The sequence below is a fragment of the Toxorhynchites rutilus genome, chromosome 2 (genome assembly GCF_029784135.1).
Source record: "Toxorhynchites rutilus septentrionalis strain SRP chromosome 2, ASM2978413v1, whole genome shotgun sequence".
Lineage (NCBI taxonomy): Eukaryota > Metazoa > Arthropoda > Insecta > Diptera > Culicidae > Toxorhynchites > Toxorhynchites rutilus.
Genome location: NC_073745.1, coordinates 253,279,595 through 253,295,074, shown reverse-complemented (window position 1 = coordinate 253,295,074; position 15,480 = coordinate 253,279,595). Strand labels below are relative to the sequence as shown.

The 15,480-nt window shown below is 39.4% G+C and overlaps 1 protein-coding gene across 3 annotated transcripts; it reads left to right on the top strand.

The window, feature by feature from the left end:
• Positions 1-506: 506 nt before the first annotated feature.
• LOC129769450 (syntaxin-6) lies at positions 507-10,331 on the top strand. 3 transcript variants are annotated; one of them, XM_055771733.1, is made up of 5 exons: positions 507-624; positions 6,232-6,396; positions 6,480-7,056; positions 7,137-7,231; positions 8,547-10,331. In XM_055771733.1, exons 1-5 carry the CDS (start codon positions 522-524, stop codon positions 8,621-8,623), a joined length of 1,017 nt encoding a protein of 338 aa, XP_055627708.1. In that variant the 5' UTR covers positions 507-521; the 3' UTR covers positions 8,624-10,331. The 3 variants fall into 3 exon arrangements, with proteins under 3 accessions (XP_055627708.1, XP_055627709.1, XP_055627710.1); XM_055771734.1 differs by lacking the exon at positions 507-624 and adding an exon at positions 670-1,175 and having other exon boundaries at positions 6,227-6,396; XM_055771735.1 differs by lacking the exon at positions 507-624 and adding an exon at positions 2,214-2,236 and having other exon boundaries at positions 6,227-6,396.
• The last annotated feature ends 5,149 nt before the right edge of the window (positions 10,332-15,480 follow it).

Genomic DNA, 15,480 nt, shown 5'->3' with positions numbered 1-15,480 from the left:
TGTATGTGTATGTGAATGATGTACGGTTTTGTGTAGTGCGAGGACTCTTTCACATTGTTATCCGGTTATACGTCCAAACCCAGCGGCGCTTTTTGAAACCGGTCCGGCAGAAACCGGATAATGTGTAATCGCCCTTATTGTGGCTCCACTGAATTCGCTCAGAGAGGAGGAGAATGCTGTGCATATACCGGGAAGGAGATTGCCAGATCCGGAAGATCCGGAAAGAGCCGTTACAAGTAATTGGCTAGAGTAAATGGAGGTTGTGCACTATTTTTCACGAATATATATTTGCTTATTTTTTTCTTCAGTTATTTTCCTCAGCGAGTTGAAACCATAATTACACACCCAAACAAAAAGTAAATAATTCTGAAAGTTACGTCTCGCTACTTGTCCACGTCATGTCCTGAAAGTGTCAAGAACGAAACACCTATCGTTCAACATCTTGATCAAACATAAAACAGTTTGACGTTTCGAGTATACTGTGGCTAAAACATCCATAATGACAGATATTTTGTACACAAATGTATTGCAACCTAGTGCGCAAGAGTAAATATTCCATTCGTCTATTCGTGTTTTGTGCTTGTTTTTCCAGTTTTCCTTCAGATAATAAGGGACGGAAAATATGTGAGTTTTTCCGATTCATAGCATTCCTACGCTGGGTTAGTGAGTTTCAGTATAACAATTTCTACTGTGTTGGTGCAAGGTACATCGATGACGACGTAAAGGATGCGAAAAACTCTCCAATACTCCGTTTCATACTTTGAAAAATCTATGGCGAATATGGAAAACTGATTTTTCTAAATCTGTCTCAACTCTGTATTAGTTGATCCGATATTCAAGAGCAGTGCTAGAAACAAATTAGTTTTGTTCGGAAAGTGTATTCGTACTCATATATTAAATCTTTTTGGCGTTCATTATACGAAAATACTTCCACTTAAATGTAACATAATTTTCTATCCAACATATGAGTATTTATTTTGGGCGAGAGCTATCAACAGTGTGAAGAATGGCCTCTAGTTGTAACACCGTAGAGAATAGGGGCAACAGAACCATCGGCCTTAGTCCGGAATGCAATGAAAAACAGTGCTAAACCATACATTACCCTTGCTGGGAGAGATTAATAATAATAATAGCTGCCAAAATATGATGGAAGACCCATTCTTCGTAGTGAAAGAGTAAGTTTTTTCTACTGTATTTTTCGATTTTCTGATAACCAGTTCAGATGAAAATTATTCCATTGCGCAAAGATATACGAATGTTGTTCCAAGAGTGGGGATAATTTGAAAGCAGGGAAATCAAATACGAGAATCAAAATGCAAAGCTCACAGTGGGTGGTGGGTGGTGCTACAGTAATGGCAGAAAAATGAAAGGTCATTTTTATCAATTATCTGAAATTTAAAATCCACAACGTCGCGTGTCATTCTTGAAGGGGGGATTATTCAATAAGTTTATTTTATGTGCAAACCGTGCCATGAAAGTATGAAATACAGTAGAACCCCGATTATCCGCGAAACAGTCTGGCAAAGTCACCGCGAATAACGAAAATCGCAGATAACGCGATAAACGACTAAATATGAGGTGCAAACACGAAATAAATATATTTCAGCATGAACTATTTTTTATCAATACAAAAATCATTAAACTATCCATCTGTAAGGTCATGTACAACAGTGGTCAGATGATTCCCCTTATTCCACGCGGCGAGTGATGTGAGCTAGCAAAGTTTTTCGCTTCATTGTGGAAGCTATCTTACTTTTCAACTTCTTTTGGATACCCGAGTAGAAAGCATATGAGGACACGACTTCAAATCTCACCTAGTGACAAACTATAGTCATGCCATTCGCCTACGAGAATGCAGTGATTTGAGCCATCTCACCTCATTCGGGCGGAATGAAGGGGAATGTGAAAGACATGATCAAAACAAAAGAGCAAGTGTCTAATTTTCACTGACAAATTTCGGGAAGGTCTGCAGAATTACTATGGAACTCGCCTTCGCGGATAATCCGCACCATGGATCATCTGCTCGCGGAAATCGGGGTTCTGCTGTATGACGAACCCACGTTCCCCTCAGTTGCAAATATTTTTCCACGCTTCCATTCGTAGTCTTCACAGGTTCGGAGGTGGTCAGGGTTATCACGACATCGAGCACGTTGTTTGGTCATGCGAAGTGTATCTTGTCGTCAGATCGAATTTAGAAAACTTCCTTCGGCCCCGAGGAAGACAACCCAATGTGCCGGTGAGAGATGTTGTTACCTCCTTGATTACATGTCCCAAATCTATGTTTCCCTAAAGCTATCGATCTTTGTGCGTGATTAACTTTATATCTATACACTCTTCTTTTCTTCCTTCGATTGATTCCCTTCTGACTAACTATAGAATAAGTTGAAATATAAATACATAATAAATATAAGAATAGGTTCAAGAACTGAGTGTTATGATGAACATTATTACAACCTCCTTTTATCCCATCCTATTCCTGAAGAAAATATGTTACTCTTCTAAACTAACCCAAGAATTAAGCAAACATGTTAATATATACTAGTAAAAATATAGTTAAGAGTTCGGCTCCTTTAAACCTATATAACAGGGCCTTTTAAAATTAATGACGTATATAAAAAAATACCATACGATCAGTTGATAAATTCTGACAAATACGTCTCCCGAATGAATAAATAAGAAAGCGTCTCAAATTTGATTTTTTGTAATGTTTCGTCATGATTTTTCCCTTATTCATGTATCTGACGTCCCAACCTGCAATATATGGAGTTATGTTTGGAACTGTCGCTCGAACTCGCTATTGCGTATTGCGTATTGCAGAGGGTTTTTCGATCCGGAAAAACTGTAATTCTGGAAGGCTTCCTTGGGAATTTCATTCGGCCGTAATACCACGATGTTAGGATTTTCTTTTGGATCCCACAAACAAGTGTATTCTTACTGTGAGATTTGTCCTTAACCATAACCACATGCTCCCTGCGCTCGACCTGCGCTCCGCCAAAGGGGAATCGACGGGTCCCGACTACATCGGTTTTAAGATTATCAAGCAGCTGTCCCCGTTAGGTCAAACCACTCTTCTCGACATGTTTAGTGGCCTCTGATTGAAGCATGACTTTCCAGCGGAATGGAGACATAGTATTGTGTTCCATATTCCCAAAATCGGCCAGAACAGCTTCTCCGTGTATGGTTACTGGCTTATATTCCTTACCTCCTGGCTAGTCGCCCACTTGACCGAAAGCAGGAAGTCGAACTACCGACAATTTGCTTTTCGATCGGGGGATGTGCGCAAACACGTATTTCGCATCCCTTGGAGTGGTGGTAGTTAGAGTTAGAACGAATCGACAACACGTGGAGATAATAGGATTGGATATGTAGAAAGCGTACAACCGCTCTGAAGACACTAGAAGACGGGAGGGTAGAGGCAGATTGCTACACTTTGTGAGCAACTTTGCGACAAACCGAATCTTCGAGGTAAAAGTTGGAAACATCAGTTTCAAGTGGCTCCTCGAAGAAACTGGTGTACCTCAAGGTTTCGTCTTAGCCCTCACCCTCTTCTTCATAGCGATGAAAAGCCTGTTGCGGACACTATCGAAGGCATTGTTCGTATGTACATATGAAGACGACGTTCTTTTTGGAAGCGATGGGAAAGTCGCACAGGGCGCCACACATCAAGATCCTGACAGCACCATTTTGATGGGGCGAAAATGATGCTAATGATGATGATGACCTACATACCCAGTGGCGTCGAGTGAAGCTTTTGCACCCGGGCAGACGGGGTTGCATCTCCACCCCCGTCGGAAATCATATTTATCAAATTTCTTCATAAAAATTCGGTTCATTCTGCACCCCTAAAATCGTGCACACGGGGTCGGTCAGCCCCCTGCGCACCCACAGTCGACGCCACTGCGTTGGTCACTGGAACTAGGGGAATGGTATACACTTCCTTAATTTCCCATCTGCATGCCTCTTTCAACTGAAAAAGCCAAGAATCAATCATTTTCAACGGCTTCGTTTAACGTAATGTTGAATTTAATTGATTCTTTTGCAGAAATTGCAACACCTCCAGTGTGTTCGAAGTGCGAAAAGCAAAAAGCAACTTTATAACCAAGTGTGTTGTACTGGTCGAATAATTCTCCATTAACCCATTAACGACCAAGCTGTAAAAATAATTTTTTTGACGAAAGCCATTGGTGTAATTTCGATTATTGACGCTAAAAAATCCCAATGTTAAAGAATTATGTTTTTCCCATCTTCCATTTTCCGAGAAATGACTGTTCGAAAAATCGAACATTGGCCGAAGCCCGCACTTTTTTTTTTGCAAGTGCAAACATACTGTGAACTGAAAGTCACTACAATTAGCAAATATACGGTATTCATAAATGTATCAATTTCACATTCTGGGACGAACAATCACAGGAGGATGGAGATCTTTAAGTGTGAACCTAAATTATTCCACCTAAGATGAGATGTGATATTTCTTATTTCATGTAATTTCAATTTATTACTGGTAGGGAAAATCGTTCAAACGAAAGCATATACTGTTATTTTTATTGTTGGCCATGGAGAAATGTGTATGCTTAAGAATTATTACTTCCCAATCATCCATTTCCCGAAAAATCGAACATTTTCAAAATTCTCCAAAGTACCAAAATGATGCGAAATTTTTGCTCTATGTCGCAATGTATCATCTTTTATCAAAGTAATACTGTAGAAAAGTTCTAATATTTTTGTGTTTCATTGGGTTTTTTAATTGAAATTAAAAACACCTTCCATACATACTTGCTTTGAATCGAATTTATTGCCCAATAAAGTTATATGAAATTGAATAAACTTGATAGTAAGTGGTAGCTAATAAATTAAGCTATCTTTTGATGCAAAAACATTACCATATGGTTGGTTTCCAAAGACATGGAAAATTATTAAAGTTGCGGTTCGATTTTTCGAACGCTTGGCCTAAAATGGGTTAACTCTGTGAGTTTTAGCAAGAAAAAGCATCTGAGGACGCATGTTTTCTATAATAAATCGCACTTCTGCGTAATTTGTAGAAAGCTCAGCTATATTCAAATAGTTTACATGTGGTCAAACCCATCATCAACAGCCGTCTCACCTACAGTATCGAATTGATGTACCTGGCTAGAGATAAACTCCCAAAAACTCTCTCACCGATTTAAAATAATGTACTGCGGATTATCTCTGGCCTGTTGTCATCAACACCAGCAGCCTCTGTGTGCGCTGATAGTTTCCAGAAGTGCGAGCTTCCTCGCTAAGACCAGCGGAGGTGAAGAGATGCACCTAACTGTGCTAACGAACCAAATCCTGCAATAAGTGACAATCTCTAACCTCCCACAGATAACTAATCAGTTTTGCTTCGGGACTAACTACTAACTACTTGCTATGTTTATAAGCGTATAAAATTTGGAGGAACTTAAAAAAGAAATAACTCGGATTTTCAACAGCATCGAAGTCGTAATGTTAGAGTTGTGCATGAAGAATTTTGTTCACCGTTTAAAACGCGTTATCGTGAAAAGGGGTAGTCACATCGAAAAGTCCTAAAATAAGCTTTATTTTCGTTTTCAAAAATAAAAATCGGTTCACTTTTGTAGAAGTTATTAAAATTTGTTGCGCGATCGTTTAATCTGAAAGACTCTGTACTATAAAGAACTATTGCCGAGCTAGGGTGAGCTATGTGGACCTGAAGCAAATCTTGAGTTGAGGGAGCAGTGATATCTCAAAAAAGTTCTAAATGTTCACGTAATGTTCATGTAAAACCATTTAGATTCCAAAACCTTGTCAGCAAGTCTCGTGGGCGAATCACCAGCTGTTTGTGATGGATATTGGCTAACAGTTGGTGTGATGTGATGTGTATCTGAAAGATCCTGTTATCCGACTTCGGATCTTGTGGAGGTCACGTGCTCTAGTGAGGCGACGCTTGAGATAGTGCAGAATTAGGAGTTGTCTGTGAAAGACCACTATGACAGCTTTGTGAAGCATTGTACCTTCAAGTATTTGAAGAACTTAGTTGTGTAGAACAGAAACACATTTTTGCGGCGTTAGAAAATACGAATAGAAGCATTCTAACGCAATCAGTAATGTCTCCAAAATCTGTATGCCTTGAGACACAAATTAAAGGAAACGTTCATTCGACAGCTTTTTTGTATAATGAATCAGACGTTTCTGCAAATAGAGATGCAATTCTAATAATGCAAAATACATAAATATTGTTTCTCTTCAGCGAAGTATTCAAAGCGCTAAACAAGACACGTGGACTGTATCTTCGGTGGCGTGAACTAAACGATGCTCTATCCGGTGGCACTACAGCGGAGGCCGAGTGGACTACGACCGAACTGAAAAATTCGCTGCGTAGCATCGAATGGGATTTGGAGGATCTCGAAGACACAATCAATATCCTTTCACAATATAACAATTTTACATAGAATTTCCTTATTTTATTGTTTTCTGAGAATTTTCCTTAACTCCCTTCGTACGTATTGTAGAGAAAAATCCTAGCAAATTCAAGATCGACAACAAGGAACTATCCAGTCGGCGCTATTTCATCGATGCTACTCGGGATGAAGTGAAATCCATGAAAGATCGCATGAGCATAAATCGCAGCCGCGACCGAGACATCACTGCAAGACAACCGTTACTAGATAACTGCGACAAAGATTCTCCCCAAAATCAGACGAATACAAATTTTCTTAACAACAATAGTTGCATTATTGGTAGTGGTGGTGGAAACATCAGCTGTAATTTGAACAACAACAATCTCAATCTCACTGGGAAGAATCTGATAAGTTCTGCCGGTGCAGCAATGTCAGCCTCACGACATAGTGGCGCTAAATACTCCAAGCTGGAGAACAACTTGGACGAGAGTCCGACACACTATGCCGCCTCGTCGTCAGTGTTAGACGGTGGATCGAATAGATTCCTCGAAGATACGCTCGTTACCCAGCAGCGAATACTGGCCTCCCAAGATGAGCAGCTGGATGTTATTAGCGATTCGATTGGGACTCTTAAAACCGTTTCTCGCCAGATCGGTATCGAGCTCGAGGAACAGGCTGTGTGAGTAGTTGGCGAATCAAATCCGCTGATGAGTAGAATTGAAGTTGAACAAAAATCACCTCTGCACAATATTGTTTCAGGATGCTGGATGAGTTCGGAAACGAGCTCGAACAAACCGAGTCAAAGCTGGATTCCACGATGAAGAAGGTAGCCAAAGTACTGCACGTAACTAACGGTGAGTTTTTTTTTTTCGTTATATTGGAAATCTGAAGCGTTGAACATGCAGTCGATTGGAAACATAATCAGCTTTAAAGGGTGTGTCACATCAAATTGCATCACGGAAAAAACGCTGTAGAAATTTAATTTTTAGGAAATATATCTTCAGCTTTCGCTTATAATCAGATAAGAGTGTATAGATCACGTTGGCCATGCTTCACTGTCAATTTTTCGTAATTTTGGAAAAATGTCGTCGAACGAAAAAGAGCGTCGTGAATTAATCCTGTGCACTCATTTCGAGAATCCGGAGTTGTCACATCGGGACATCGGTAAGATGCTGGGAATCGTCCAATCCACGGTCAGCAGAGTACTAAAACGATACTTCGAGAACCAAACCATCGACCGGAAGGTGAAGAACGGCAAAAATGGATGCTCCGTCAGTGAAAAAGATCACAAGCGCGTAGTTAAGCAGTTTAGACGTGATCCGAGAAGTTCGGTCCGGGATGTCGCCAATAAGCTGAATTTGTCAAGTTCATTCGTCCAGCGGACCAAGCAGCGGGAGGGCCTGCGTACATACAAGGTTCAGAAGGCTCCTAACCGCGACGAAAGGCAAAACATGGTGGGGAAGACGCGAGCCCGGAAGCTGTACACCGAAATGCTGACGAAGCCGCATTGCCTGGTAATGGACGACGAAACCTACGTCAAAGCGGACTTTCGTCAGCTGCCGGGCCTGTTGTTCTTCTCCGCAGAGGACAAATTCAGCGTTCCGGAGGAGATTCGCAAGCAGAAACTATCCAAGTTTGCCAAAAAGTACATGGTGTGGCAAGCGATCTGCTCTTGCGGAAAGCGGAGCGCCCCCTTCTGGCCGGATCTCGCATCGTGCCACTATTCAAAAGACGTGTTGGAGTGGTACGAAGCCAACGGGGTCACCTTCGTGCCAAAGGAAATGAACCCGCCCAACGCGCCGGAGCTTCGCCCAATAGAGAAATATTGGGCGATCATGAAGCAGGCCCTCCGGAAGAACCCAAAAGTTGTCAAATCGGAGGCGGACTTCAAGAGAAAATGGATTTCTGTTCAAAAAAAACTACAACCTGACGTTGTACAGAACCTTATGGACGGGGTAAAGAGGAAGGTGCGAGCATACGGGCTTGGGCTCGAAGTATGAATAAAAAGAAAATGCCAAAAGTTGTTTAATAGTTTTTATTTTACTGTCTACAATTTTCAAAAGGATCGGTCTACTGGGCGAATTTCTACAGCGTTTTTTCCGTGATGCAATTTGATGTGACACACCCTTTAGATACAGTTCATTAGAAAACTTCAATGTTTCATTGCAGATCGTCGACAGTGGATGGCGATATTGGTACTGTCATTCGCACTATTAGTTGTGATAATAATGTATATTATCCTTTAAGTTAGATGAATTCTTATTAACGGTAGTGGTAGGACTTCTTGTAGAAGGCAACGAAACATAACATTCGAGATTATAAAGAATTTAAACGTTGGAACACACGTTTGCGTAGGATGTTTATTAGTCAGGGAAACTATCTCAAAAAACAGACATTTAAATACCATTATTCTCCGTAGTTTGATTGAAGCTCGAAGAATGATTTTCATTACAACAGCACATTCTTTTTTCTTCGGCCATATTTTGAATCTGAACACTTGAATATTTAAAACAAAGATCATTTAACGTTTTCCAAAGCAATTAATGTGTGAGTGCTACCAATCTCGGGCAAAAGTAACCAAAATGGCACACGTTTTCACGACTCATTACGTATCGATGAGATGCTGGTAGCAAGTGAAGTAACTAGGCGAGCCTTATAGGCAAGAAATGTAAAGAGAGTGTAACAGTAGTATCCGGTAGGTATAGAGATTATTCCGCTTACAGTTATATGACGAGTGTAAATATTATGGATGTGTGTGTTCATTCAAGGACTTGTACTGAAGTAAGAGGGATTATTTTCGACTAATTTTAGGATCCAAGGCAGCAGTAGTTATACATATTGCTCTCGAAGGATTGCTAACATAAGCAAAGGAATAGCTTTATAAATTCGATGTGAGCTACTACCATTTATTTCTGTAGGACTATAAAGAATTACTATTAGATAATTCAAGCAAAGGGCGTATTGTATTGTCTCTTTCAGTATCCTAAATTTAATCTGCAATGGGAGAGAAAACTAGTCACGCAATTTGAGCGACGGAATGAAAAAAAACAAAAACTCAAACTTGACATCCAGTAAAAATAGAGTTCATCAGAATAGGAATAGACAAGTTGAAACTGTTTGTGTTAATTCGTATAAGCCACATGTATTTATACTGATACTTTTCTGACTCACTTCCACAGTACAAATATTTCTCTACATGACATGCACCCCATGCGAGCGTTAGACTTATCCGATGGTTGATAGATATATGCACACGCTTAATTGTGCCAAACTTGGTTTCAAAAAGTTATATTTTTTCCGGTTATCAATAGAGCACAATTTTTCATAAGACGATCAGTATTATCAAATTATACGAAATATGTGATGTGTTCACTGGCAAATACTCGCCACATTACGAAAATCCATGGAGCTCTAGCATAATATTTTCAACAATTTCCAACATATTCTTCAAAATCATTTATTGAATTCAATTATTTGTCTCCATTAAGGTATATTAGGAAAAGAATCAAGCTTTTTTTCATGCTGAATCTATTACACTTGATTGAGTCTATTGAGCATTGAGTTTATAAAGTTTCGGATGGCATTTCATTTGATTATAACGATAACTCTCAAAATGACAAGACGAATAGAGAGTTAATTCGACAAGAAAAAGAAAATGAACCAATGTGAACCTTTCCAAATCGATTATAAGGGATTATTCATTTAGAAGTAATCATTGCACGATATTTTTTTCAATTTTTATCTAACATTTGAACAGTTGGAGCATGTATCATGAAAGGGAATAATAACAATGGTTTATACAAACAGTATCCAGAAATAACAATTTTCACACATAAGACTAACACAAAACGGTAGTAGAACAGGATTTTTTCATTGATGCTAGTGAAGGACAAAGTAGGAATGAAACAAAAAAAAACATTTAAATTATTTTGAATATAAACTTTCAACAGTATAGACATATGCGTTTTTGAAAATAGTCAAAAAAGAAAAAATTTCTTGTCCCGGCAGCCATTCTGTGTTAGTGCTAGTCACAGCATGTTTCTGTTGGAAAATATTTGTCGATTCGTACTGAGCCCATATTGAAGAAGACAATGAAAGATCCACATAATGGCACGGTCCAAGAAATTAAATACGATAATCGAGATGAAACTTCCAGAATTCACCCATAGGCAGCAGCGTAATGTGTGGGTGGCAAACTCGGCATTTACCGGGAGCGCTGGCCCTTAGGGGCGCCAAAATCCAAGAATTTTCAATAGAATTTTTTCCCCGTGTTACTCCGTGTTACTTTACTCTTTCAGCTGAGTAAAAAAACATTCATCCTTCAATAACCAATAACCTCTCTTTGATTTTCGCAAAATTGAAACACCCAACATCACATTACACCAATATCGTTTTTGATTTTTCGCGGCATTTTTAAATTCGTTGAAAATTCAACAAATTCTTTCTTTCTTTCTTTGTTTTTAAGAGGCTTTAAACTTTGAAGTTCATTCGCCTCTATTCAACAAGTTGATAAGTTTTTCACTATAAGCGTTCTATATAGGATAAACTGTGTAAAATCACGCAGTTTTTTTCAATGAAATAAATAGTGTATTTGATGAAAATTCAAATTTTCATTTTTTTTCATTATAGTCTAAATAAAATAATATCTTTTTTTTGCTGCACTTCAAGGCACAACCAAAGGCGAAATAAAGTGAGCTTACAAGGCAGCGGCAAACAGTGTTTTTAGGGTTGAGGGACAGTGGAAACTTTTTTTTTTTATTTCTGTATTATAGTGACTTTCAACACATTTGGCTGGTTCGTCACTTTTACCTTCCATTTCGGAAGAATGTCGGGAGTGAGAATTGAACTCGTGACCTTTAGCGTGAGAGGTATGGATGTTACCGCTACGCCAGATCGCCTCCACAGTGGAAACTAATTTACCACCACTTTCAACTGCTTCAATAGTTTATTTTTCATCTAAGGTAAATATGTGTTCTTCCTCATGTAAGGATTATGTTCTCTGAAGGTAGAGTGGATTCTTTCCATAGGCCTTATAAAGGGTCCATTCCACTTTTTTGGAAAGACAGTCCGAGAAAATCTAGTTTGGAGAAATGATATCGAATGAAATCTTCAATTGAACTAGTGAAAAATCCGAAAAAAGTGGTATTTTTTGGGGCGCCATTTTCATAGTTTGCCGGGGGCGCTGTCTATCCTCACTACGCCGATGCCCATAGGCAAGCAAATTGGATGCCACATTAATTGGAATCGAGAGACATTGAAATGGCGGGATCATAAGTTGAAATCAACCGAAAACATCAACGCCAAAACGGGCCAAGGCGCCAAAGGAATACTCTATATTTGTTGGAGTCAGAAATGTGTCATCTTATATAAGAGATTTAAATCGGGCCAAACTATGGAGGAGTTCCACGACTAGAATCGAGACTGTCCTATTGCATCATGGCAACGCTCGGCAACCGGTTAAGAATTGTTTGGAGAATAGTGAATAGGAAATTTTGCTCGTGGCAATGGCTCAAACTCTGTCTTCGGATTAGTATTTGTTTATTTATTAATTTTTTTTTTGTAGGTTCCAGTGAGGACTCTGAATAGAGCTGTGCACGATGGTCCTCCTACGAGATAAGAGGTATGGCTATTAAATAACGAGACTGGTTACGAAAAAGGGTTATATTTTAAAAATTACGGTACAACGATATGCTCCCCTCCAATATACTCCCCTTGGCTCCTCATACACCTTTCCATACGTTTTTTCCATTGATCGAAGTAGTGCTGAAACTCATCTTTTGTGATGGCGTTCAAAAGCCGCGTCGCTTTTTCCTTCGCCTCTTCTACGGACTGAAGTCGGGTACCTTTCAACACGGATTTGATCTTGGGGGAATAGAAAAAAACGCATGGGGTTGGATCTGGCGAGTACGGGGCATGTTCGAGCACTGGAATGCCCTTATCGGCTAAAAATTGCTTCACCGACAGCGCGTTATGGGAAGGTGCGTTGTCCTGGTGCAAGATCCACGACTTGTTTTTCCACAACTCGGGCCGTCTCCTTCGAACTCGTTCACGCAGTGTTGCCTTGAATTTTGATTTGGACATCCTTGCTTTTTTCATTCTGGACGATGCAGGCGTCTTCCAATGCATCGATTGCCGCTTTGTTTCGACATCATATTGAAATATCCAAGTTTCGTCACAATTAATAATGTTATTTATCAGTTCTGGGTCCTCTTCGAACCTCTTAAGCGTGTCCAAGCAGACCTGATGACGCACGAACTTTTGGTCAGGTGTCAAGTTTTTTGGCACCATTTTCGCACACACTTTGCTCATTTGCAATCGTCGTGTAAAATTTTTCAAGTGGCAAGTCTCTATAAGACCAGTTACATTTTCCATTGTTTTTGTTGGTTTGATCAATACATCAGGAAAATGCCCAAGGGAAAAGTGCTCACGTAGAGAGAAGAAAGACAAATCGATGCATTTCACCAAGAAAATGTTGGTTTCAGAGAAATTTTTCGTCGGATTGGACGATCCCATCAAATAGTGCTCAATTATTTGGCGAATCTTCGAGGATACGGTAAGAAGGAGAGAGCTCCACGCAAATCGAAGCTCTCTGACGGGGATAAGCTCACATGAACCGACAGTGGGGCATGGTATGTTATAACAAAGAATGTATCAAAAAGAATACAGGTTTTGCTATATACCATATCGAAAAGTTCTTCAGGTTATAACCTATACAGGTTATCTTTACTAACGAAAAAAAGTTCAATTTGGATGGTCCTGATGGTTTCAACAGGTACTGGGGTGATTTACGGAAGGAGGAACAGTATTTTCAACTAGCAATTTTGGAGGAAAGCTCAAGATAGCTTTCAAGGATTCAAGGATTACATACATGTTCTGGAATCTTCTCTCCTACGTTTTTGCGTGAACATCGTCACAAAAAATTCACATTCCAGCAAAACAATGCTACTATTCATACCAGCAAGGAAACTAAACAATGGATTAAGGATCAAAAACTATTTTTTTTTTGACCGGCCGAATGCTACAATAACCTCGTATTTTTTCTTATCGTAAGTAACTGAAACGATACACAGCTTGCGCAGACATCTGAAACGGAAACGAGTAACACTCAATCAGGTTGAAGCATACCTTTTGAAAACGGGAGCTTGTATAAATCAGAACTTCTTTTCAATAGGGGTAAGTTCTACAAGCAAACGTTTGGTTTAAGGTTGGATGGAAAGTTATCGCCATTGTTTGTGGAGGTTTTCATGAGCTAATTTGAAATATAGTTGACGATTGAACAGTGGAAACGCTACGAAATGATGTTTACGTAGAATCAGTCTTCCGTTTTATCGAAGGTAATCAACGTAGTCCAGTCGACACTCAGAAACATGTGTTTCAGTTGGTTTACAAAAGTGAGAACAGCCGGAAGACCCTTATGGGACCTGAAAGATAGAATTCCACCGGCAGAGAAATCATGAATCTATCAAATTCCTTGCAAAGATTACACCAGTATCGTTGAGAGTTTAAAATAACCCTGAATTAGCACAAGAATGCGGTAGACAATGAATGAATTAACGATTCGAGTGTGGCAGCACACGTTTTGGCCAAAACCCACTGTGTAGGTCGGGAAAAGACAAATATAATTAAACACATTCGAAAAGCCTCGCAGTTGAATGCAACAAAATCGAAATCATGAAGAAGATGCGCCCATTTCCTCTGCTCTTTTTCATCTAACGAACCTGAGAACATACTTAAAGTTTTCGACAAGTACTGGTTACAGCACGAATATGTGCCATATTAGTACTTACTTATCATAACCAGTAGAACAGCCCTCAGTAGATGGGCAACAAAGAGCCCGAAAGCGGTTGACTAAAACAAAGTGATTTGACTCCTTTATGTTTGTAAGGACTATAAATGTTGGGCCTGATCACGAACGCCACATCACGGTGAAAACGAGATGAAGTGTTTATAACGTATCATTTTGCTTTCACGGTGAAGTGGCGTTCGTGATCAGGCACGTTGTGTCACAGCCTCGTAAATGAGGAGGCTGCTATATGGCCATCTTTTTCTAGCCAGCATTAAAAATTATGAGCATAGAAATCGCAAACTAAAATTAAAAAAAATATTGGAGGTTGTGTTCAAGACACCACAGCATTGTTCACGTAGAACTACGCTGTAGTTTAATTCAAGTCGCTTGTTTATAACTGCGGATATTATTTTATAATGCTACGAAAATTTCGAAATAACCATTCTACCAGTTTGGTCGCCCTGAAATGTTTTTTATTGAAGAATCATTTGACGATAATTGTTTGATGATTCATTCTTGTGCTCGCAGAACAATACATGCTCGAGATAAGCGCAGCTGTCATCCTTAGTGGAGAAAGTTTTGCTACTGGCAAGCGAAACCAAATCACATACAAAATTTCAGAACGACATTTACTTTCTTGGTGACTAAATAAACGAAGTAAACTTCAACTGTTAATCTCAACAATCTCGAAAAGCAATCGTCAATCATAGCATGAAAAATAGGCGATTGTTGCATCATTACAGGACCAATGCACACGGGAGCAGATACAAATGGGGTTTCAGCGTAGCGAAGATGCACTATTTTTACGTACGGGTTATGAAGCAAGCACGTACGCATACAGATATCCATATATCGTTGGCTTGAAGCAACTAAATATACACACACTTATCTCCGTTTTGCGCTCTTCTTAACAGAAGCCGTTTCTGTTAATATTGCCAGTCTAGATTAGCTTAACTATCATCTTTTGTGGAGAGAGTTTTCCTATCGTCATGCAAAACCAAATAACTGAAAAAAATTCTAAACATTTATTTTCTTGGTGAGCTGACAATAAACCTAGCTTGATAATTCCCTACACTATTGTGTAGCTCAGAAACTTAATGCAATGGCGTCAATTTGATGCAATGATTGCAATGCCAGAAACATCAGCGAGTGAGTAATTTGGTCGCGTCCAAAGCTAAATCCGAAACGAAAACATGTGATGACGCAAAACAAGGAAGAACAAGCGATATTCATTGCTTTGAATACAGAGCGATACTGAAAGTTTGCCTTCCTTCCTTGCTTGAGACTTTAAATTCCTTCAGTTTATTCGTCTCCAGC

What these genes read in the sequence shown, in the direction of transcription:
- LOC129769450 (XM_055771733.1), top strand. Translation starts at nt 522, where the DNA reads ATGTATTGCAACCTAGTGCGCAAGAGTAAATATTCCATTCGTCTATTC. An exon ending in TAATAAGGGACGGAAAATAT is followed by an intron (nt 625 to 6,231) that starts GTGAGTTTTTCC and finishes TCTTCAGCGAAG; the next exon opens with TATTCAAAGCGCTAAACAAG. An exon ending in GGATCTCGAAGACACAATCA is followed by an intron (nt 6,397 to 6,479) that starts ATATCCTTTCAC and finishes CTCCCTTCGTAC; the next exon opens with GTATTGTAGAGAAAAATCCT.